Consider the following 25,467-nt stretch of genomic DNA (forward strand, 5'->3'; position numbering starts at 1 on the left):
ACACCTCTCAACGTGGCAAATGCTGCGTTGCAGTCTAAAGAGTTACTACAATTTCCCGGTGACATCTGAGGCCTCTGGCTGTCCTCTGGCCCAGGCTGGTGGGATTTGGTGGGCTTTACGTAGACTCTGTGTCTCTACCATTAGGGGCCAGCCTTCACCCCTTGCAGCTTGTACTTGAACCCCTTGAGCCCCATCACCATCTTAAATCCCACACAATGTTTCTGGTGCTCCCATAGCTTCATTACCTTGATTCTTAGAAGCAGTTGGATGCTCTGTGTTCATGGCAGGATGAGGGCTGTTTATGCTGAGAAAAGAAAGCTCCCTGCTTGTCAGGGTACACAGTGAGCACGAGAGCAGGAAGGTTTGGGGAAGAGCCTTACTGGGTTTCTGTTTTGGATTCTTCTAGACTTTACATAGGGTGGGGCAAAAGGTGGACATGTCTATCAGCTAGGAATGGCTCCATTCCTCTTAGAGAAAAGCCACCCGCTTCTGGCACAGGCTAAAAAGGGAATACATTGCCACATGTGATGAAAAGTTCATGATTAGCCTGGCTTCGGGCATTTGGGGGCTGCAATGTGACGTCCTCAGGACCTGGGCTCCCTCTGCCTCTGGGTTTGCTCTGCTCACCTTTGTGTGCTGGCTGCATTCTGGGGCTCCCAACATTCACACCCTCCCTCCAGTTTCAAGCTCCCTGGGAGAGAGTGGGGGAGGCTGTCTCCTGTGTGCTCTGCTTTGATTGGCTTGTCTCATTACAGGCATACCTGGGAACCAATCATCATGGCGTGCAGGATGTCGGGCTTTGATTGGCTAGGCTCTTAGTGAGTGAGTGGCTTCCACCCAGAGCAGGTAGACTGGGAGTGAGGGAGGATCACTCCCGGAGGAAAATTTGAGGTTGATTCAAATTAGGGAGGAAGGGATGCTGGCAGGGAGGGGTACAGTCACCAAACTTCAGTTTAGTTAAAGAACATTAATTTCCTGGTGGAGATGTATTGAATCCCTCCTCTAAGTACTGGCAGCTAATAAAAAATTGGTGTCGTCAGGCAGCTTATGGTCTAATGGAAGAAATAAGAAACGTAAACATGTGTTGGAATGGATTGTATTGTCTGAAGCTGTGATTTCCAGACTATTCTTATGAATGGGTATTTATTTAGAAATTGTGTTGTAATTAATACTGTAGTATATTATGTATACACTTTATTTAAGCCTTCAATCTGCTTTTGCATTTGTAAATTTTTCTGTTTAAAAGAGAGAACCCAACATTACATAAGCTTCAAGCCCTATGAAACCTGGATCCAGCCCTGATTTTTATATAGCAAGAAACAAAGTTATGAGAGAGAAAATAAAGGGATGAAATAAATAGTTCTAAAATATTTATTCTATTAATAAAACATTTTAATTTTACTAAATTATTATGATTAATATTATGTTCTCTGAGTACTGTTTTATTGATGATAACATGATTGAATATATTTAAGTCATTTTTGAAAATATTAGTTCCATACTTTGAGGTGCAGCCAATTGAAAGTCTGTTTAAAGTTCAGTTTGATATTGACATTTAATGGCTAGCCTAAGTGAAATAGATAATTCATCAAGATACGTAGATCCAAATGGAAGAGAAGCATCATAGGCCATATCTTCTAAGTCAAGATGGTAATTTTTCTGTTTCATCCACCAATTATGCAAAGACTTTTGTTAAGATCTTTTTCTGGTTTCAATCAGTTAATCATACTGCTTTTCAGAAATTTACATATTTTTAATAAATGGGTTTAAAACTCATTATGTGAAACGTTTTTGATCAGATAACATACTTCTGCTTCCCAGTTTTAAGGTGGAAAATATGATAGTTTTAGGCTCTACTGATTTTTATCCTTTTTGGAGGGTGACACAATTTCTTCATATTTGTGTTCAAAATACTCTTTCCAGAGAACAAATTTTGTAGGAAAGTAGTACTTTTCACCTGGTTGTTAAAATGTCACCTTGGGGAGTTCCCATCATGGCTCAGTGGAAACAAACCTGACTAGCATCCATGAGGACAAAGGTTTGATCCTTGGACCTGGCTCTGTGGGTTAAGGATCCAGCGTTACTCTGAGCTGTGGTGAAGGTGGCAGACCTGGCTTGGATCTGCAGCTGCTGTGGCTGTGGTGTAGGCCAGCGGCTACAGCTCTGATTCGACCCCTAGCCTAGGGACCTCCATATGCCATGGGTGCAGCTCTAAAAAGACAATAAATAAATAAATAAATAAACAAACTAAAGTGTCACCTTGAAGGGTGTGTGTGTGTGTGTGCATGCATGTTTTCTGAAAATATCTGCTAGGTGCATTCTTAGCTGGTGGTCACGTGTCAGAGAAGGATGGCGTATTTATGGTGATTGTCTCTTATAAGAGAGAAATGCATAATTCATCTCAAAGTTCAATAGTTTAAATGAATTCTTTGCCCAAAGACAGTCAGTGAACGTCTGTATGGTATAAAAACATTTCATGATCATCTCCTACCTCATTTTAAAATAGTGTAAAAATTTTACTATCTCAAGCAGTATCTGAAGATCTGCTTCTCTGAGCCCATGGAAAGGTCACTGTGCTGGATGCTCTAAGAGCAAGTAGGCCAGGCAGGCTCCAGGTCCATCCTGGTTTTGCATCCATACTGGGCTCTGCCCTGGGTGACAGTGCCCTTCTATTACATTATTTATGGGATATCCTGGCAGGTGGACTCAGTGGGGGTACTATTGTCAACCTACCTTTTTATTTATTTATTAGGTTAGCAGTTTTCTTGTTTTTTTAACCTCTTTTTATAAATTGAAGCATACTTGCTTTACAATATTATATGTTACAGATATACAATATAGTGATTAGCAATTTGTAAAGGTTACACTCCATTCATAGTTACTATGTAATTTTGGCTGTATTCTCCATGTTGTGTAATACATTCTTGTGGCTTATTTTATGCATAATAGTTTATACCTCTTACTCTCCCACCTTATCGTCCCTTTCTTACCCCATAACCACTCGTTTGTTCTCTTTATCTGTGAATCTGCTCTTTTTTGTTATGTTTGTTTGTTGTATTTTTTTTTTAGCTTCCACATAAAAGTGATATCATACCATATTTGTCTTTTTCTGACTTATTTCCCTTAGCACAATACCGCCCAAGTCCATCCATGTTGGTGCAAGTAGCAGAATTTCATTCTTTTTCCTGGCTAATATTCCATTGAATATCTATGCTACATCTTCTTTATCCATTCATCTGTTGATGGACACTTACAACCTGCATTTTAAATATTAAATCAAGAGGTGTTTTTCTTATTTTTAGGGTGGCAGGTCAGATGTAGAGGTTCTAGTATCTTCTTCCCACTCTTCAATCAGGCACATAGCCCATGCTCCTGAGGTGCCCAGATCTACTCTAGATTTTTAACAGTCCAAGCTCAAGGGATTTTAGAGGTCGGATTCTTCAGCTTCTCAGTTTTCAGAGGGAGAAAGAGAAAGTGATTCGATGTCTCTGATAGCCCAAAGTCAGGGGTGGATCTGACCCTAGAACCCCAAATGCCCAAGATGCTGAAGTCTCATGCCCAGCCCTTGAAGTCCCTGGAACACACCGCTTGCTTTAGTTGGTAGGGTAGAGAAGAAAGATGGAGCTTTTGGAAAAAGAAATCTCTGACACCTGCCTATTGGGACCTGATCTTCTCAAGCCTTTTTTCTTTCTGCCCTCCTGGGCTGTGCCTGTGGCACATGGAAACTCTCTGGTCAGGGATGGAATCAGAGCTACAGCTGCCGGCCTACGCCATAGCCACAGCAAGGCTGGATCTGAGCCGTGTCTGCGACCTACACCCAGCTCATGGCAGTGCCAGATCCTTAACCCACTGATCAAGGCCGGGGATCGAAACCACACCTGCTTAGATACTAGTCAGGCTCGTTACCACTGAGCCATGATGAGAGCTTCCTTCTCAAGCCTTTAGTGGGAATTTGAAAGTGGGGGGGTGGGGACAAGGCAGATACAGAGGAGGCGTCTCAGGGCGGCCTGAGGGCCACTGAATATCAAAGCATGTCTCCTGCAGGGGCTTGTGCACAGTGAGGAGCCTTCCAAGTCCCTGGGGAGGTGTCCCTGCACTTGGAACTTGGAGGTGGAGAGAGCCAGTCAGGTGCCATCCCGGGAACTGGAAGGCGCCCAGTGCTGTCGGTGAACAAGTGAGGAATGAAAGACCCACTTAAGCACCGGGCTGCTCAGACCTGAGTGCACCCGGGTCAGAGTCACCTGTTTCAATGCAAAGTCTCAGGCGGGGGGTCTGAGGTAGGCCCTGGATTCTGCATTTCTAACAGGCTCCCCGGGGGGTGCTGATGTGGCTGGTCCCGGGACCACACTTTGAGTAGCGAGACTGTGATGCAAACAGTTTTGTCGGGAACCCCAGACCCCTTGGATTCTCTCTTAAGTTTGCCCCTGAAATTCCCAGGCCTGTCATTTAAACTTTACCGCAAATCAAGGGGTGTGACCCCTGAGGGATGAGGAAGAATCACCTGGGGGTTGTTCCTGGGGATGCGGCCGTGACTGCCTGTCCCACCCAGGTGGTGGCTTGAACGAAAGCCTGCGACGCTGTGGCTGTGGGGCACCCACCGACGTATAGGCCCAGGAGGCTGGGCCCCCTGGAGCTTATGACCTGGGTGGAGGGGGGAAGGAGCAGGGGAGACCTTTTGATATGTGTTTGGAAGGAGAAGTGGCTGGGGAGGGGTGGGGCTTGTGCTGTGGGGAGGCGGGTGGGGGTCCTGGAAGGTCAGGGAAGGCTGCTTGGAAGAAGGGGTTCTCCTGGGAGCAGTGGGGGGGGACTCTGTGGGCTCCCCCATCTAGGCCTCCAAGTCTCACAACCAGACCTTCCTTGTTTTGCATGACAGCCAAGGCAGAATCTGCATTCAGGGCCAGCTTGGACTCTTGGCTCTGGGCTGGGTGCTTTGGGCAGCCCTCGTTCCCAAGGCCACTCTGCCTCTGGGGAGAGGGTGTCACTGGGTGTCGAGGGGTGTCAGGAGGGATGAGAGGTGCAGCAGCAGTCAGGGCTTTGGTGGCGGTAGAAAGATAGCTGGGCCTTCCCATTCCCCTCTCGTGGGGTGGGGTGGGTGGGTATGCAAAGGGACCAGTAATGGGACCGGCTTCCTTGGATGCAGGACACGGCTGCACAGCACACGTCCCACAGCACAGTCTGGAGCCCTGCAACCCTCTCCTTTCTCCATCCAGAGCCCTAGCAGCGCTGGGCAGGGACCCTTGCCCTCAGCCCCTTGCCTCCCTCTGCATCTTGTGCTTGAAGGATGCCCTAGGGCTCTAGATCAGCAGCTCAGACCCTGGCGTGCCCAGTCTAAGTGCAGCATCTCTCACCAGCCCTGGAGGACGCCCTAGCTGCTGACTCACTGGTCTGTGCAGGGGCCTGTGGAGGATGCGAGTTGGCAGCAGGGCCCACATCCATGGGGCAGGTGGCCGGGGGTGACTGTACCCTCCCCCATCACAGGGACTGAGAAACCTCAACTTTCTGCAGGGTTTTCCTCTTGAAGTGGAGGAGCCAGGCCTCGATACTGGGATATGGTTTAAGTGCGGTGTGAGCGCTGCAGCCCGTGATTGCCAAGGCTCTGCCGCAGCACAGGGCGGGGGACGCGACCGGCCTACTGGCAGGGCATGTAAAGGGCCAGAGAAAGAAGTTTAGACGGAGTCTGTGGCCTCCCTGCAACTTCTCTGTCTTTCTGGAAGCTTTGAGGCTGTGGAGGGAAGCAGCGCCCAGGCCATCAAGCCTCCAGCTTCTTCCCCTCCCAGTTCCCTCTAGAGCCTCGCTCTTCTTCCAGCTGGAAAATCTGTGTAAAGATCCGCTGGCAAGGACCAGCCCTTCTGTCCTCCCTCCTGTTCCCTGTTCACCCACAGAGGGTGCAAACCACAGCGGGTGGGGGGTCAGGAAGGGGACCGTTTGGAGAGGGCGCTGGAGGGGCGGATGCGCCCTGCTCCAGAGTCTGCAGAAGGCGGTCCCAGGGCTGCGGGCTTGTGCAAACCCGCCCTCTGACCCCGAGGTGAAGACCCAGGCGCCCAGAGTGGAGACAGCTGTGTAAACTGCAGGGCGGGGTATTTATAGCCACGCTGAGCAGTCTGGAGGCCGCAGCCAGTCCTGCAGGTCTGGGCTCTGCCTCTATTCTGCTGAGTTTTCTGGACGTTCTGTCTTCAGTCGTGCCTTAGACTCTCCAAGACTCAGTTTCCCCACTGGCTGCCCTGACCCCCTGGGGAGCTCTGTCCGTCCCAGTGTCAAGAAGCAATGCTATCTTCCGATCCCGGTCCTCGGGGAGGGCAGAGTTAATGCCACCTCCCCAAGAGAGCCTGCTGATGCTGGGGGGCCCCTTCCCCTGCACTCCTAAGCTCTTGGACAAGGTAGGACATGTACACCTGGGCTTTGGAGCCAGGCGGTCCCCCATCAGTGACATGGGGAAGGTGGAATGAGGTGGGGTGGGAAGGGAAGGCTGGTGGACATGAGGCGAGGGGCATGAGAGACACTTTTCAGCAGCAGACCTGCTGTGTCTGCTGCTTATGCATGCATCCCAAGGAGGCCACCGCCCCTGCTCCCCAGAGGGCAGGGAGGCCCCCCTTCTCTACTGGAACCATACTTGGGGCAGGTGGGAGCCTGTGGGACTTGGGTGTGCACGGAGGAAGCGTGTTAGCCTTGGGGTGGAGGTGGACTGGGGGCATCCCAGGAAATCCGTTCTCGGTGTCAGAAATCCTTGGGCTTTCCAAGCCCTGGTCATGCTCACGGGGAACCGGAAGGGGAGGGGGGACAGAGACAGAGAGGGAGGGAGCAGAGAGGGTGAGTGCACAGCTCGGTCATGGAAACTTGGCACCGGGCCCCCCACGCGCCTTCTCTCCTTAGTGCCTGCCCTGGAGTCTGGAGTTGAGAACTTCCCTCCTCCAGCAGGCCCCCTCGTGTCCCCCTGCTCGGAGCTGGTGACATGTGACAAGTGTGCCTGCTGCCCCCCTCTTCGTTCCCCCCCACCCCCTCCCTGGCTAATTAATATGCAGCTTGCAGGGCCTGGCAAAGGAGGAGCCTGGAACGCAGTGGACAGGGGCCAAGTGCTTTTGTTGACATTGCTCAAGGGTAGCTTTGAGGAACAGCCCCTGCTGAGCAGAGAGGTCCAGGGGTCCAAGGAAGCGGGGATGAGTGAGGGGAGAGCAGTGGGCCCCTCCCCCCATCCCTCTGCGCCCCCTACCCCGCCCCCTGCCCCTGCCCCCCCTCTCCTCACATCAAAGACAGCAACCCTCCATGTCTCGGCCAGAGACCAGCTGAGTCTCTAAGAAATCCATGCTGAGCCCAGCTTCATGCATCCAGTGGGGTTTCCGTTTTCTTTCCTGTGTGTGATGCTCCTTCATCCCCACGGATCCTCAGGGTGTCTGGGGAAGTAGGTCCAGGGAGACTGTCCTCATGCCTCGCCTGCTGTAAGGTGCAGGCTGCGTCATGGATCTGCCTCCCTGTGGCTGAGGAACGCAGCCAGGTGGACCCCCATCCTCTGCAGGGACCGACCAAGAACATGACCTTTGGGGTCACCAGACCATGTTCAGCCCCATTCTGCTCCTCCTTGCCTGCTGTGTGACCTTGGGCAGGTCTTTTAATCTCTTCGTGCTTCGGTTTCCTTATTTGCAAATGGAATTAGTAGTTCCAAGTAAAACTGTTGTTAAGATGAAACATAGCGAAGAATGGAAAGTTCTTTACACGTATAATAGAAAATAAACAGAAGCCGTCATGACTTTATTTCTCACCGTTTTATGGTGGAGTCTTTAGAGAGTTCTTAATTTTTTTAACCTTTTAAAGTTGAAGTATAGTTAATTTACAATGTTGTGTTAGTTTCAGGTATATAGCAAGTGATTCATTTATATATGTGTGTGTATGTATGCATATATGTCTTTGCAGATTCTTTTCCATTATAGGTTATTACAAGATATGGCATGTAGTTCCCTGTTATCGTACGTCCTTGTTGTTTATTTCTTTTATCTATAGCAGTGTGTATATTTTAATCCCAAACGCCTATCCCCTTTGGTAACCATAAGTTTGTTTCTGTGCCTGTGAGTCTATTTCTGTTTTGTAAATAAGTTCATTTGTATCATTTTTAAAGATTTAACATATAAGCCATACTACATGGTATTTGTCTTTCTCTGTCTGACTTCACTTAGTTTGATAATGTTTAGGTCCATCCGTGTTGCTGCAAATGGCATTTATTTCATTCTTTTTTATGGCTGAGTAATATTCCACTGTATGTACCACATCTAATTTATCCATTCATCTGTCGGTGGATGTTTAGGTTATTTCCATGTCTTGGCTATTGTGAACAGTACCACAAACACTGGGGTGTGTATATCTTTTCAAATCAGAGTTTTCTCTGGATATGTGCCCAGGAGTGGGATTGTCGGATCATGTTGGTAACTCTGTTTTTAGTTTAAGGAACTTGATGTCACCATGGGTTGGCTTTGAATTTAGGCAGATCACTTCTACTCTGACTTACTTACTCCAAAAGTAAGTTGGCCTGAGAATCACTGCCCTGTCCTACCTCAGCAGCAATGCTTAAATTTTTATTTATTTTTAATTAAATATAGTTGATTTACAGTGTTCTGCCACTTTCTGCAGTACAGAAACGGTATAGACCCAGTCACTAACAATTTTACGAGGACCAACGCAATGGGACATAATATCATCACCCTTGGCTCTCAGTGGGAAGGGAGTGAATACAGTGCTTTGCTTTCATCATTCTTATTTTCTCTTGTCTCTGCATCCGTGTATCAGTGGTCAGGTAGATTTTTGTTGAGATAAAAGTATGTAGGTTTTGGAATCCAGAGGTGCTGCCTTAATAGTCTCTAATTCCTGAAGATATTGAATCATCCTGTGAAAAAGTCGTCTAATTTTCTGCTACAATAGCTGGCTTTATTTTTATATCTCTTAATTGGTATCAGCTTTTCTCTCAGAATTGCAAAACCATGGAAACTTGGCCTGAGAAAGGACTTTGGAAGTCCTTGCAAGGACGCTCTTGCTTCTTTGCACATTTTTGGAATCTGCCTGCATGTTGGATTAGAGGACCACAACGCACCTTTCTTTGACCCAGATTATAAGAAGAGCAGAATGGCCCATCTCTTGGTCTCATGTGGGCGGGAAGATGCCACTGGCATCCTGCCCGCATCATCCTGTCTCCCATCTTGAGCACACACTGGCACCATCCACCTGTGTCTCGTCATCTAAGACTAGAGCCCACATTGGACACCCAGGTGGAAGGTTGGAAGTGCCAAGGAATTAAAATTCCTTGGGAACAGGCTTTATTCAACCAATAAAGCAGGTGGACAAATAGCCAGGCTCCCCCTCCCCCGCCCACCCCTTGGGGGTCTGAGTTGCCTGTCTACACTGGCCCCCAGAGACTTCCAGAGGGGTCAAGCTCTGGTTTACTCATTTTAACAATGGACATGAAACATACCTCGGTTGGCTGGCTCCCTTGCCCTGACTCATTGCGCTGCTTCCAGAGGGAGGCTTCCTGGGATCGTCCTGATGTAAATCACCTGTGCTCAAATCCTTGTCCTCAGGGGCCGCTCCTGCGGAAGCCCAGCCAGAGACAGACAGGATGTCCTTCTCCACATGCTTAGATCCTTAATGATCACATGGTGTTACCTTCACATTTTAGGTCTGCCTGTCTGTTGAGGTTTAAGGCCACCGACCTTATTGCTTCTTTATGAGTTTTTGCAATTTTTTTGTCTGTGCTTGTCACCATTCTTAATCCTCAGAGTTAACCATTCAGTTAACCAGCTTGCATAAACGTCTTGCTTTAACCTTGAAATATCGTTGGTATTGTCCTGACAGTTATGGCTAAACTGATAACGTGCAGCTACCATGTAGGCTTTGTGTTTCAGAGTCTTAAGTTATTCTTTATTCTCGTTGGGCTCCACATTCTCCTTTTTTTTTTTTTTTTTTGCAAATACACCTGGGGCAACTGTGTCCTGGTGAATGTGTAAAAGTTGTAATAAGCTACTCGATTATTTTATTTTTAAATTTAATTTTTGAAAAATTATTTTATTTTTTACTTTGAATTAAAAACATTTTTAAACTTTATTTTTACGGCCACACCTGCAGCATATGGGAGTTCCCAGGCTAGGGGTTGAATTGGAACTGCTGCTGCAGACCTGCGCCACAGCCACACCAACCCTGGATCCTTAACCCACTGAGCGAGGCCAGGGATCAAACCCACATCCTCACAGACACTATGTTGGTAGTGAGCTGAGCCACAATTAATTTTACACGTGGGGGGCAGATTCCTGGTGACCGAGGAGGCCCTCAGTGTGTGAGATGCTGATTCCCATTGGCTTAGGGAAGATGCTTACAAGCACTGTGGTTTCGAGAAACTTCCACGAGTCTTACTTCATCCATCCACAAAGTGGGAACAGTTCTCCTGACACGAGGACCCTTCTACTTACTGAGCACCTGCACCGAGCCCGCAGTGGTTAGGTGTTAAAGGGACAGCAGTGGGCAATAGAACAGTGTCCAGGGCTCCTTCTGCCTTTCCTGAGCGGTGTCGTGAAGTTCCAAGAACGTAACACAAGTGACTCAGCTGGGAAACTGAAGTCACCATGGAGACAGAGGAGTGGGTAGGATGACCTTCAGCTCCTCCTCCACCGTTTCACAGCGCTGTGTGGGTGTGACTGGGTGGGCTGCACCCTCTGGCCTCTTGTGAAGACCCGGTGGGCTCATGAATTAGAACCCTGTCTTGTCCTTAGAGCCGTTTTCTGACCACAGCAACTCTAGACGCTCGAGTTGGAGGTAGCCAAAGCCTCATCTCACAACTTTGCTGAGTTCTAAGCCACTAGAAAGAGCCACCTGTGCTTGCTGTCTGCCTCCCAGGGACCCTCTGCTGTCCTGCTTGGTTGGTTCTGTGCTCTTGTCTTAGGTGATTTGTCCATTGTGGTCAGGGCTTTCCTTTTTGAAATTCTCTTTCTGCTTTTACCTTCGTGCCACCATTTCCCTCGCTCTCTTCCTTCCCTTCAGGATCTTCTGCCGAGTTCTTTTACTCCACTTACTCTCTGAAGGCAGGCTGAGTTTTCCATGCTTTCTGCCTCCTTTCCTTTCTCCTTGGGAAACCCCATCCATCCGTGTCTCATTCTCTTCCCTGTTGGCTTATGATTCTCCACACGTTCTGTGTAGCTTAGCTGTCTGCCCTCGGGGGTCGCTACCCACATTTGCCATCCCCCAGGATGGTCTGTGGGCACTTCAGATTCCGCACGTTCTGAGTGGAAGGCACCGCATTCTCCTCCACATGCTTTTCCATCTCTTCTTCCTCCTGGCACCTCTGGCCCCCAGTCATCAGAGACCTCAGCCCTGTTAGACGCTCAGCCCTAGTCATGCATTCCGTGATCTGCTCTGCTCTTGTTCATGCTCTCATCTCTTGTTTATCAAAATCTTGTTACATGGGGTTCACTGGCCTGGGCTCTAGACAGATATTGACACGGTGTCTTAGCTTGGCAACCCCCAAGAGGTGGATCGTGAGCAGGTGTCCCATTGCAGGTGGATTTTGTTTTTTTGTTTTGTTTTGTTTTGCTTTATAGGGCCACACCTGCAGCCAATGGAAGTTCCCGGGCTAGGGGTCGAGTCGGAGCTGCAGCTGTTGGCCTATGCCACAGCCGCAGCCATTTGGGATCCTTGACCCACTGAACAAGGCCATGGATCAAACCCACATCCTTATGAATACTAGTCGGATTCGTTTCTGTTGTGCCACGATGGGGTCTCCCCCATTGCAGGTGATTTATTTGGAAGGTGGTTCAAGGGAATGCTGGTCAGGGAGTAGATGCTGGTGGGCAGGACCAGACATACTGACTTAGTGGACCTGACTGTGCCCGTGTCTTCCCAAATCTGTGTTCAGTGAGGTCATGTTGTAGCTTGAAATTGGACTGGGTGGGAATATTTATACCATGGAAGTTGGCCGGTGGCTACAAACCAGAACTTTTTCCTGCAGAGAATTTGTGGTTCAACATTTCTCAGCATGTTATTGGGCGCAGGGGAAAAGTGAGGAAAGGACAGTGGCCAATAAAGTGTGTTTTATCAGGAGAGGCATCCTGTAGACAACTGGGGAGTAATCCCAGTGGAGACACTTGGAATCCAGTTTAGAGTACCCACTTCCGAGCCATTCCACAGAAGCAGCGAAGTCTATGTACACCACCTCCTTTTTGTTTATTTTTAGCGCTTATTTGATTTAAAAAATTTTAAATTACAGTTGATTTATAGTGTGCCAATTTTTGCTCTACGGCATAATGTTTCATGTATACATATATATGCATTCTTTTTTAAATATTCTTTTCCATCATGGTTTTAACTTATTTTATTATATTGTATTTGAAGTATAGTTGATTTCCAGTATCATGTTAGTCTCGGGTATACAGCACAGTGATTCAGTTTCATATACATATATATATATATATATATATATATATATATATATAGTATGTGTGTATTCTTTTTCATATTCTTTTCCCTTTTAGGTTATTACAATTTTTTTTTGTCTTTTGTCTTTTTAGGGCCTCACCCACGGCATATGGAGGTTCCCAGGCTAGGGGTCCAGTTGGAGCTACAGCTTCCAGTCTCCGCCACAGCCACAGCCATGCCAGATCTGAGCTGCGTTTGCAACCTACACCACAGCTCACGGCAACACCCCATCCTCAACCCACTGAGCGAGGCCAGGGGTTGAACCCAGAACCTCATGGTTCCTAGTCAGATTCGTTTTCCCTGTGCCACAATGGGAACTCCTGCTTATCACAAAGTATTGAGTAGAGCTCCCTGTGCCATACAGTAGGTCCTTGTTGGTTATATATGTTACACAGAGTGGCGTGTACACCTCCGATCATTTGTTGGCTGAGGGCTGCCGCTGTGGGGCCCAGTAGGTGCCAGCAGCCAGAAACGCCCTCAGGGTGGTGAGTGACAGTAGGCAGAGGCCTAAGGGGGGTCGTTGGGACTGAGCGCGTGGCGCCTGGTGAAGGCACTGGGCACCCGGCGTTTGGGAAGGTAACACCCTGCTCTTAGTGACGCGTGGGCCTGATCTCTTTCTCCCCAGACCTCGACTTCATGGACCTCATCGGGCAAGACAGACAGTGGACGGTGGGGAGGAAGTTAATGCAGGTGAACGACACGCTGACTTCCGAAGACACGGGGCTGCGGAGCAGCAAGAACTGCACTGAACCAGGTAAGACACGGCTGCGCGGGGGCTTCGCGCTGGGCGCGGTCTCTCTGGCGGTAGCTGAACCAGAGCCAGATGCTGTGTCTTTTCCTTGAGTTCTTTAAGGCCATTTAGGGGCACATGTCTAAGGAACATGCAGGATCCCAGGGAATGATTCAGGTGTGTTCTTTCCCTCGGGCGGTGGGGGGAAAGGTAAGTGAAAATACTGTGATCAGAGGTGGATGCAGGTGCTGCCGAGTGGGAGGCGGAGTCAGGAGCGGGTGAAGTTGTCCTGTGGCCGCGTTTGCCTTGATGCCTGGAGTGCTCGCTGGCTGGTCTTTAATCGGGAGCCTTGTTTCTGTTGCAGTAAAGGCACAGGTGTGGAACCCGGTCCTCACCTGTGAGGTTTGATCTTGGAGGCAGTGAACACTGATTTATCAGCTCTTATATTTGACATCTGTTGTGCCTTTCCTTGGAATGTTTTATCTCTAATGTTACTGAACCTAAAGAGAAAACTAACGCAAGGGGGTCCAGGGGACTTGGAATTGCCATGATTCAGCTGGACCAAGTCTCGGAAAATGACAAGTACCCTCTGAACAGACGAGGTCCTGCTAGAGGGGTCAGCATGCTTGTCCTTGGGAGGGCAGACAGCGAATACTTCAGGTTTTGCAGACCTAATACCATATCTGTAGTATAATAAAAACATTTTTTTTATAATCCTTTACAATTTTAAAAACCATTCTTAGCTCATGGGCTGTGGGATGGACTGGGCCTGCAGCTGCATCGTCAACCCCGATGGAGACTTCTCAGATCTCGGGGGACTTCTCAGATCTTGAGGGTCTTTCCTCCTTGCCTGGCGGGGTTTTGGGCCTCGAGTGTATTCCCTTTAGGGGCTGGGAAGCTCAGTCACATAGAGATCCCACATCCAAAGGCCTGTCTCATTTTGAGTGTCACTGTGGAAAGACATACACAGTCTTCCTTACAGCCCTAAGAACCCTAGACCTCGGAGGACAGACAGTGAAATCGTGTGTCTGCCCTTTTGGGGGGAGGTGGAGAGAGGCCCTCCTTCTCTCAGTGGGAAAGAATTAAAAAGAGATTACCCTTCTCCCCACCAAAACCAACCTACAGCCCTACGTGGTCTCTATTCCTTAAGCTGGAGCGCTGAAGGGCTCTTGTGGCTGTTATTAAATGCTCTGAAGGAATACTCTTGAAGGTCAGGGAAGCACATGGCAGCTGCGTGAGCTGGAAATGAAAAGTGGGCACGAAGGTTTCAAGTGCAAGTCATTGCTCCGCTGAGATCTCTGTCTGCTGATCTGGTCTTATGGCCAAAGGTTTTGCAACCTCTTTCTACAAGTAGGCGCACGGTGGCTGGAATGTCAGGAGCCAGGAAGTTCAGTCCTGGGGAGCCCAGTTGTCATCCTGCGTGTAGGGATGGGAAAAAAAAATGGGAGTCAGACACAACGTGGTGCCCAGCTCCGGAGGTTGGGTCCAGCCATGCCCAGGGCCACTGGTGACGGAGGGCTTCTGTTCCCTGTGGTTGGGATTGTGTCTTGGGGGCGGGGGTGCCGTCTCTCTGTGAGTGGCACCACTCACTCTTTCAAGAAATGCTTTCTTGGGAGTTCCTGTCGTAGCGCAGCAGAAATGAATCTGACTAGGAACCGTGAGGTTGCAGGTTCGATCCCTGGCCTTGCTCAGTGGGTTAAGGATCTGGCGTTGCTGTGGCTCTGGCCTAGGCTGATAGCAACAGCTCTGATTAGACCCCTGGCCTGGGAACCTCCATATGCTGCTAGTGAGGCCCTAAAAAGACCAAAAAAAAAAAAAAAAAAGAAAAAAAGAAAAAGAAAAAGAAATGCTTTCTCAGAGTGACAGGTGTAAAAGCCCTTGTACAAGAGGAATGACTCAGCTCACAGGTAGATCAGAAGATGCCTAAGTTTTTGAAAAGAGCTCAGGCCAGGTGCCTGCTGGTGTTGGCAGGGAGGGCACAGGGAAGGGGAGGAGAGGAAGGGCTCGGGCCAAACTACTCTTCATGTTGCACACAGCGCAGGTCCAAGAACAAGGATGCAGGAGGGGCGTTTTTGATTTCCTGTGGATGAGGGGCACTGGGCTTGATTTCTGGGGTCCTTGCCTCCAGTCCGCATTCTACAGGGAAGATGATTATGCCCGAAACAAGAGGGGTCCTGTTCAAAACCTAGCACTGGATCCAGGGCCTGCCTGGAGGCCCTGTCCTGGACGAAGCCTGCTGTGACCATTCTGCTTTCTGAATGTTTTTGGGATAAAATGTCCCTATCTATGCCGTCCAATATGGACATTCAACAGCCACCTTAATTCAAATTAATTTAAATGAACTATAATGAAGAATTCGGCTTCTCGGTTGCACTAGCCACACGTCAAATACCCAGAGAGGCGTGTGGTTCGTGGATGCCGTATTGGAAAGCTCAGATGGTAGCACATTCCATCATCACAGAAAGGCCTGTGGGACAAGCTGGTCTAGAACCTGCATTTGTCTTTGGACATATCCCCTGTCTTTCTGGCTCAGGTGCAGACACCTCCAGGACGTAGAGTGGATCTGTAAATCTGAGGGCCCATCTCTGGGCTTTGGGGTCACACGCACCTGGGTTTGAAGCCTAGCTTAGAAGCTGTGGCCAAACAGCCAGAGTCTCGAAGCCTCTATGCGCCTCTCCCTGAGCCTGAGGTCACCATTCTGACCTTTCACGGCTGCTGGGAGAATGGGAGTGACATCACTGGGGGTGCCCAGCAGGGTGCCTGTGGACAGTGGGCACACAGTAGGGCCTCACTCATGGATTTCCCACCTCCTGCGGAGTTGGGAGGGGGGCACCCACCCCTCCATCACAGTGGGGTCCCGGAGCTGCTTACTTCAGCCCCTCCTCTCAGGAATGGGCAGATGTGGCCCTGGTGCAGCCAACAGGCCACTTCCCCAGGTCAAGCATTGTCCTGTCACATAGACCAGCTCGGCAGATCTCCCTGTAATGAGTGCAGCGCTCTGAGGGATCCTCTGTCTATGAGGATGTGATTAAAACATTGCCACAGACCCCCCTGACCCTCAGTTACCTCTTGCTCTTTCCGGAAAGCCCTTGAAGTCTGCTGTTTGGACTTCACCAAGCAGGTGTTTTATGAAAAGAGCTGAGAGCCAGAGCACTCAGCAGGTCCTGACTTGGAATTAAAATGTAATAGTAGTCATCCTCTCTACCTCTGACCTCCTGGAGGATGAGGGGACCAACCTGGCCTGAGCCACCGCCCAGCCGCAAGACGTTGCCCAGCTTCCCTTGAGAGGCTGGGGTGGCCTGAGGGCGGCGGGGGTTACTTACCTGCTTGGTGTAGTTCTGCTTTCAGCATCATCCGAGCGGGGCTGGGAGGGGAGCCCTGAGCCTTTTGGACCAGGCTTCTTCCTGTTTATGATGATGTCGCCAAGTGAGGGGGCCCACAAGGGTGGCATCAGGGCTCCCGCTGTGCTCCTGGGGCTGAGTGTTTACGGGGGGAGCTGAGTATTTGGGGGTCCATGTGGGCCGTGGCCAGGTGAGTAGTGGTGTCAGGGTCACAGGCATTAAGTCATAAAGTCGTCAAGTCAGCTTTTGTCATGAAGTCCGCCGAGTGCTGCTTGTGGCATCACAGGGCTTCTTAGACGGTGTTCTCGGAACACCTGGCTTCAGATGCTGGTAGAGTCAATTTAACATAGGTTCAGTGGTGGTGCTGGAGTGACTTCCATTCTGATTGTGAGAGCAGATTGGAGGATGGGGCTGGCGTGCTTCTCGGATGTCCTTTTCCTCACCTGGGACCCGGACCTGGGACTAGTTTATCCCTTCTGGCCCTCCCATTGCACAAGTGCAGTCATTCCAAGCAATTTCGAGAGAATAGGGATTTCCAGATCCCCCCCCCCCCCCGCCAGACGTCAGCTCCCCCTCCCTTCATAACTTCTCTGCGGTCCCAGAATTCCACGTCCTGCCTCATTCCTCCTTTTATCCCTCCCTCCATCCATTATTTCCTCCTCCTCCACCTGTCCCTCCCACTTCCTTTCCCCCCCCCCCCAAACCCTGTCTTCCACTCTTTGGGGACCAGGAGCCCAGAGCACCATCCAGGGGAACTCAGGATGCAGGATGCCCATTATACGGTGGTATAGTGACAACTGTGAGATGGCTCTCCCTTTATATGGCAGCTGCCACTTTAAAGACATGTTGGCTTTTTTTTTTTTTTTTTTTTTTTAGTGTTGGTGGAAATTTGTAATTTTTTCTTCTAAATCTGCGTGAAAAAGACTGAGCCCCGGGCTCTAATTTTTCTGCAATTGTTCCAGCCCTCTGTGAATTTTTAAGGTTGTTTTCTTAGCCTGACACTGCCGATTTCATCTCGAGCCTGGAAACGTCGTCTTTTGGCATAGACCCGAAACTGTTTACTCAGATGACCTATTAAGAGAAATTTAACTTCGAATCAATTCGATCCCCAGAAAATTAAGTTAACTAAATGCAATATTGGGGGTGGTGGACAACTGTAGCAGAAATGAATTCTTGGTACTATTTACTGGTACACTTTGCTGTCTATCTCCAGAAAAAAAAAAAAAAAAAAGAAAGAAAACCTCTCATCTTTTGGTTTTCAGTTCTTTGCTATTTCAAGGAAATAAGCTTTTCCTCAGAAACTTTGAAAGAAGGAAGCTACTTCAAATGATAGCCTTTGGCCTGGGCTGGGCTCTGAGGTCTCTGCATTCTTTTCTGATAAAGGGCTCTGCTCCCTCCCTCTGCCAGGCTTGTTGGTTGGGTCTGAGGGCTCTGGCGATGGGGAAGCTACCCTGAGCCTGGGTTGCAGGACAGAAGTGAGGCTGATGGACACTGACCCCACGGGGCTGTGCTGGAGTGTTTATTAGATCAGGTTGTGTGTTTACCGGAATGGCCAGAAACCATATCATCCAAGAGTCCAATGTGAGCTGTCATAGAGGAGGGAAGTCAGAGATCTGGATGAAAAAAGAGTACAGGCTTAGTCCAAGGGTGCGTATGAACCATGAACAGGAACTGGAGCCCAGGCCAGGACTGGCAGGGCAGACTGGTTCAGGGTGCAGGTCTTGAGCAAAGGGGATGCTGGGATCAGCTGGTTTAATACCATGTGGCTGGGCATGACCAGTCTACAAAGAATGGAAGGTCCAAAGCGCTCAGGATTTACATGAAAAAAATGAGATCCAGGGGGCACGAGTGACCTTCCTGAGGTCACAGGGCTTTTCCAGAAGCAGAGCAGGGCTCCCACCTGTCATGCATGGATACTCAATGTGTATCAGTAATTATCCAGAAAATCTGATGTTTTCACGATCTGGGGCAGCATTGTCTTGTAGAAATGCACTGTGAGCTACGGATGTGACTTTGGAATTCCTGGTAGCTACAGTAGAAACATAAAAAGAAACAGGTGAAGGGAATTTGAATACTGTATTTAATATATCCAAAATATGAAGAATGATAATTTTCAATCACCTCAGCGTTTTATCCCTGGGTTCGAACCTGGGAAACAACTAAGATTTTTTTTTTAGAGTCTTAAAAGATATACTTTATTGTTCTAGTTTACATAACTTCCATTAACTTTTCTCTAATTTTCATGATTCAAATAATCGCTGTTTACGTTCTTAAGTGGAACAACTTAGAATTTTAACTCATTGTAATTGCTATTTAATTTGTGTCATAGTCGTTACTGGATTAGGATAATAGTAGCTGCAGTAACAAGTCCTTCAGACTTGGGAGTTTAACACAAAAGAAGTTTCTTTTCTCTTTTTATTGTTTTCCCCCTGCACCCATGACGCATGGAAGTTCTGGGACCACCAGGCCAGGAATCGAATCTGAGCTGCATCTGAGACCTGTGCCACAGCTGCGGCTACACCAGAGCCTTAACTCACTACTCCGGGCTGGGGAATCAAATCGGCAATGCCACAGAGACAAGCCAGACCATTAAACCACTGGCCACAATGGGAACTCCAAAACAAAGTTCTTTCTCATGTAAAGTTCTGGTCTGCGGTGGCCCTGCTGTAAGAGGTGGTCCATGGACTGTGGAACTTTCTATTTTGAGGCTTCTTTGTCCTCCCGCTTGGTTTCCAAGGTCACTGTGCTGCTTTGCTCTAAGGGAAATGAGGAAGGGGGGTTGTACAAGCTGAATTTTAGGGCCCAGACCCTCATTCTTGCTCATGTTCTGTTGGTCAGGGCTCAGTCACACGACCACCTCTAACTGCAAGGGAGGCTGGGACGTGGATGTTAGCCCAGGGCCTGCAAGAAGAGAAAGCAGGTTCCCCCTACTCCAGACTTGTTGCTTATTGAAAAAACAAACATCTCAATTTTCCTTTCAAAAGCAATATACTCTCTGTGTAGAAAAATCACAACCCAAATTTAATGCCATCTGAGACTAGCTTAGCTCTTGGGTGAACTTTCATGATTCTTACCTGGCCAGGTGACAGTTCTTTTTTCACCTTCAGAGGATCACAAGTGAGGAAGAAATTGTCCCCCTTGTATCTGTTTGCAGGATTTCGTCTTTTCTTTGTCAATACAAGGAGGCTAGGAAAAATAACAGATGAGATACATGAAGTCATTGATGATAACGTGGCAAGAGCTTGGGTTCCAGGGTAAATCCTCAATCGCAGTTCCGTCATTTTCGACCTGTGCATTGGCAGGTGTTTTCTAAATTCTTTGAACCTCATCTCCACCGTCTGTAAAATGCAGATTGAGAGGCCCACGTCTCAGAGTTGTGGTTGTCATGAGGTGAAGTAAGCTTCATGAAACAGCAAAACCTCAGAGTTCCTGTCGTAGCTCAGTGGTTAACGAATCTGACCAGGAATCATGAGGTTGAGGGTTCGATCCCTGGCCTTGCCCAGTGGGTTAAGGATCCGGTGTTGCCATGAGCTGTGGTGTAGGTTGCAGACTTGGCTCAGATCTGGCGTTGCTGTGGCTGTGGTGTAGGCCAGCAGCTACAGCTCCGATTAGACCCCTTGCCTGGGAACCTCCGTATGCCGTGGGTGCGGCTCTAGAAAAGCCAAAAAGACCAAAAAAAAAAAAGAAAGGAAAGAAATAGCAAAAGCTCAGCCACAGTAGGTGCTTACTAAATTGTGGCTACGATTTCTTTCTGCCAGAAGGACGATGGAGGGTAGACGGATGGCAGCCATTCACGGGGACTTCACCACGCGAGGGCACCTTAGGTCACGGTGTGATTATGAAGACAGTTTCAAGGATGGAGAGCGGTTCAGTGCAGTTAAATAACAATGCAGCATTTTCACAGCTGCGCAAAGGAGACGTATCCAGGGATTAACCAGGAGCCTCCTGACTAATGCCGTTTCCTGGCCTAAGAGGCCGCTGCGTAGACAAACAGGATGAAATGGGGAGTGTGGGATTTTCTATGGAGAGTTTAAAAGTTTCAGGCTCCAGGAGACAAGGACCAGACACTATTCATTTCTTCCAGCTTCGTTGTCCCTTTAGGCCCTTTTTACTGCAGCATTCTTTAAACCCCGTTCTTTAAAAGCAGCCCAGGCGGACATAACCCAGTGCCTGGAATCTTCCTGAAACACAGGTAAAGGATGGTAAGCTCTGCTCTTAGAGGCTTTGGTGGGTCTGCCCGTTTGCAAAGCTTAGGCTTTTCAAAGCATTTTTCACATTCATTAGCTCATCAGAACATTTTTGGTTCTTGGAACAAAAATCCGTGAAGTTCAGGAATGAGTGTATTCTTGATAGGTTAGACCAAGACTCCGGCAAGTAGAGTTTAAGAATTGAGAATTCATTGTCATAAATGTGGAAAGAATCTTAGGGTTGCGGACCCCACAGCGTTTTTCCCTATGCCAGGGCTCAGCAAAACTGGGGCCCTCCACTAAACCCGGTCTGTTGGCGGTTTTCATAAATAAAGTTTTATTGGAGCACAGCCACACACAGCCACACATGGCTGCTCTTGCTCTTTGAAGGCAGAGTTGAATAGTTGCAATACAGGCCACAGGACCTGCACGACCTAAATTTTTTACTCTGTGGCCCTTTTCCAGGAAACGTTTGCTGCTGCCGGCCCTGCCCTAGACCCTGGGACAGGTGCCAGGCCTGGAGGGGAGGCTGAGGCGAGAAAGACATCCTGCCTCCCTCTCTGCTCTCCCTGACCTTCCCTGAGATGGGGCCTGTGCCATATTAAAACTAGTACCGTAGTCAATACTTTATTTTTTAAAAAATTTATTTATGTATTTATTGATTGATGTATAGTTGATTCACAATGTTGTGTTAATTTCAGGTATACAGGAAAGTGATTCAGTCATGTGTATATATTTGTGTGTGTGTATACATACATGTGTATATATATTTTTCAGATTCTTCTCCATTATAGGTTATTACAAGATAGTGAGTAGAGTTCTCTGTGCTATACGATAGGTCCTTGTTGGTTATCTGTTTTATGTATAGTGGTGTGCATATAATCCCAAACTCCTATCTTATCCCTCCCCTCCCCTTTGTCCCCTTTGGTAACCATAAGTTTGTTCTCTGCGAGTCTATTTCTGTTTTGTAAACAAGTTCATCTGCATCATTTTTTCAGATTCCACATACAAGTGCGTGTGAGCATCTCTAGTTGCATACATGCTGCTGCATGTGGCAATATGTCATTCTTGTCTATGGCTGAAGGGTATTCCATTGTATGTATGTACCACACCCCTGGTGGCGGGGGTGGGAGGCTGTCTGGGACTCAGGGACCCCTCCCTCCCCACTCTCACCCCCACACAGAGACACACAGTCAGAACCTCAGCACTGGTCGACCCTGTGCTAGGGATCTATTAAAAAGAAGAAGAAAGGTTCATCCTCTAAAAATGCTTGAAAGCCACTGGTCTGGGCTAACCCCTTGTTCCGGGGGGTCTGGTGGCCAGGCCACCTGTCCGGTCTTCCTTACATCTTGGACTTACTTCCCTTTGGGAACAGAGGATGGCACATGCATCCATGTGCCATTGGCCACAGGTGAGCACCTGGGGGCAGTGTCCCCAGACTTGAAATTTCAGGCTCCCACGGAGCCGTGAGCAGTGAGCACACCTGTGTGTGGCGGCCACGGGCCATGGAAGTGGGGGTGCTGGGAACACCCACTGGGGGGGGTCATCTCAAGTGGCAGCCACTTCCTGGCCCCCTGCACCCCTGGGCTCCCTCTCCTGACCTGTGACAACGATGGCCACTTCTTCCTTGTGGCCAAGGAGCAAAGGGGCCCTGGGCGCGTCTCCAGCCCTGTGGGGTTCATTCTGGCCTGGTCCCCACCCCTCCGTAGCTGTTTCTGGAGCAGCAGTGTACCTGGGGTGACTGGGGATTCTTTACTTGAATTTACTTTGTTCCACTGGTGATGCCAGGACTGGGGTCTGCAGCGGGGGAAGGGGTATCTCCAGGGTCCGCCTCTGGATGGCAACAGAGCGAGGCCCAGCACTCACATTTCCCGGCTTTTCTGGTCACAAGGCTGGGCTGTGTCCTCTCACCTTGTTTGTGTCTGGGGTCCACCTGAAGTCCCATTTGCATACTGGGGTCCCCAGGAAGGCAGGGCCCTGCCCTCATCTAAGTGTTCTCAGGGCAGCTGTTCTCAAAGCAGGGGTGGGATCTGCACCAGCAGTGGCCCCCGGGAGCTTGTTGGAAATGCACATTCCAAGGCCCCACCTGAGACCTGCAGGGCAGAGCCTCTGGCAAGGGGACCCAGTCATTGGGGTTTCGCAGGCTCCCAGGGGCACGTTGGGGGCACCCTAGTGTGAGGAACCCTGGGGAGATTTTCAGCCCAGCACCCCCCTCCCCTTGGGCCAGGACAGCTGAGGTGTTTGGAGCCAGACATGAGTGGTTGGAAAGTTCCTGATGGTGCCGCCAAGGCTGAGACTGAGGCTGAGACCCTCCATGCCTGGGCTGCTCGCTCCGGACCGCTGGCTGCGGGGAGGGTGGCTGCGCCTGTAAGCCAGTTGGACCTCATCTCCTCCTGCCCTCGACAAATTGACAAACTCACAACCAGAGGGAGGGTGTCAGCCACATGTGAGCACCAGGCCGGCCTTGCCATGGGCTCATGTCCACTTAGCGTTTCTCGTGAGACACATGGTCGGTCATTCGAGACACCCCATCTCAGGGGATTTGTTTCTAAGATTTCTTGCCCTGAGAAACCCCAGGCTGTATTTTAAAATGTGCATCTGTGAGGATTGGGAGGGAAGGCTTCTGTGTTTCTGCCTCGACCTGCAAGTGGCTGGAACCTCGCCTTCCTGACCCCAGCGGTTGCCCAGGGAGCCTCCCTGACTCCCTGCCTGAGGCCCAGGCTGGCTGAGGACCTGAGCCCAGGGCCTTGGGGCACTGGCTGCCTCTCCCTGGCCTTCTGATCCTGGTCTGGATGCTCAAGCCTCAGGGTGGCTTCTGGGAGGATTGGGGTCAGGTGAGGGGGTGCCCAGCCTCTGTCCCCGGAGGGTCACAGCAGTTTCCTAGGCCTCAGACTTTTTTTCAGGGGGGGGGTTGTTTTGGTTTGTTTTATTTTTTGTCTGTTTTTTCTTTTTAGGGCTGTACCTGTGACATATGGAAGTTCTCAGGCTAGAGGTAGACCTGGAGCTGCAGCTGCTGGCCTACACTACAGCCACACCAGAATTCAAGCCACATCTGTGACCGGTGCTGCAGTGCACAGCAACACCAGATTGTTAACCCACTGAGTGAGGCCAGGGATCAAACCCACATCCTTATGGATACTAGTCAGGTTCATAACTGCTAAGCCACAATGGGAACCCCAGTAGGCCTCAGACGTTTTAAACAGGCTCCTGGGAACAACCCGGGCAGTGTGGCTGAGGGCTGGGGATCCCGGTCCGAGTTAACCCACTGAGTGTGGTTCCTACAGACCATAGCCTGTTGCTTCCTCCCAAGCCTGTTGCTTCCTCCCCCCTGGGGCTCCCCGTGGCTAGGGGGCTGACAGCCACCTTCCAGTATGCACCCCCGGGGACTGGCCTGGGATGACGAGGCCCACTTTCCACTTTGGAGAGTGAGGTTAAATGAGTCCATGTCTGGATTATCCTGCTGGCGCTTCTGAGGTTCCTGATATAGTGTGAAACCATTAGTTTGGCTGAAATTTCTGTAATAGAAAAATAACATCCCTGAATTAAAGATTAGCAGCCTTTTTTAGCTGCTGACTCAGAGCGGAATGAACATGAGCCCAGCCCAGTGGCTTGTCCGGCCTGGCCAAGGCCTTGTGCACAGGACCGGCCTGGGTTCCCCAGCTCTGGGCCTGCAGTGGGGTCTCTGGGCTCACGCTGCTGGACCAGGGATGCTGGGCTGAGGAAGGGAAGAGAACAGCTGCAGCCCAGTGGGTCAGGCCCCACGGGAAGGAGCATGGGACTGGGGTGTGAGGGCTCAGGCTCGGTCATGTAAGCTTCCGTTATCTCAGTCACTAAAATAGACACTTAGCGGAGCCCTTACTTGGGCCTCAGGGTCACTGAGAAAACCAGAAGATGGGTAGACCCACGTCTTATAATTAATTGTAAAGTAATTCCGGGTGGAGTTAGTGGTGTGGTCCAGGGTCCCACAGACCTGAGCAGGAGTCCTGCTGTGACACCCGTGGGCTGTGGGGCCCGGGACCAGCCATTTAATCTCTCCAAGCCTTGGTTTCCTGGGAGGTGGGGACCATTCACGGCACAAACCGGAAGGGCTGCTGTGAAGAATCCATGGGATAAAGTGTATAAAGTACTTAGCACACGGCAGATGCTCGGCCTGCGCGTGGGGGCCCATTTCCTGAGCACCCACCGTGGGTCAAGGGGCTCACATACACACAGAGCCTCAGTTCATTATGCAGCGGAGAATGTGGTTCTTACTCAGGGAGTCTTCTGCTGTGGGAGGAGGTCGAGTCAGTCTGGCATGTAGTAATGTGATAAAACGTGATAAAACCTAGGCAGAAAGTCAAGATAGTCTTAATTTTCAAAGCATTCGTGTTGAGCACACGAACAGCCTGTTAGCAGCAGCCTGCACCTCCCAGTGGCTCTTTCTCGGGGAGCAGGGTTACCACTTCTGCTGTGATCTGGTTGACTGCCCTGGGAAAATCCATAGAGAAGTCACAGACAATGGGAATTTGGTTTTTTGGTTGTCTGTTTGCCTTTTTTTTAGGGCCACACCTGTGGCATATGGAAGTTCCCAGGCTAGGGGTCGAATCAGAGCTGCGGCTGCCGGCCTACGCCACAGTCACAGCAACGCGTGATCTGAGTCATGTCTGTGACCTGCACCATAGCCCACGGCAACACTGGATCCTTAACCCCCTGAGCGAGGCCAGGGATTGAACCTGCATCCCTATGGATACTAATAGAGCTCCTTACCGCTGAGCCACGACGGACGGGA

At 49.6% G+C, this 25,467-nt stretch overlaps 1 protein-coding gene across 1 annotated transcript in view; it reads left to right on the plus strand.

The window, feature by feature from the left end:
• SLC24A3 (solute carrier family 24 member 3) overlaps positions 1–25,467 on the plus strand; it is a 510,304-nt gene that overhangs the window by 55,589 nt on the left and 429,248 nt on the right. Inside the window, 1 exon segment of the mRNA XM_021078001.1 lies at positions 13,067–13,195. Coding sequence (XP_020933660.1) covers positions 13,067–13,195 — 129 coding nt within the window.

This window comes from Sus scrofa, chromosome 17, assembly GCF_000003025.6.
Source record: "Sus scrofa isolate TJ Tabasco breed Duroc chromosome 17, Sscrofa11.1, whole genome shotgun sequence".
Taxonomy (NCBI): Eukaryota; Metazoa; Chordata; class Mammalia; order Artiodactyla; family Suidae; genus Sus; species Sus scrofa.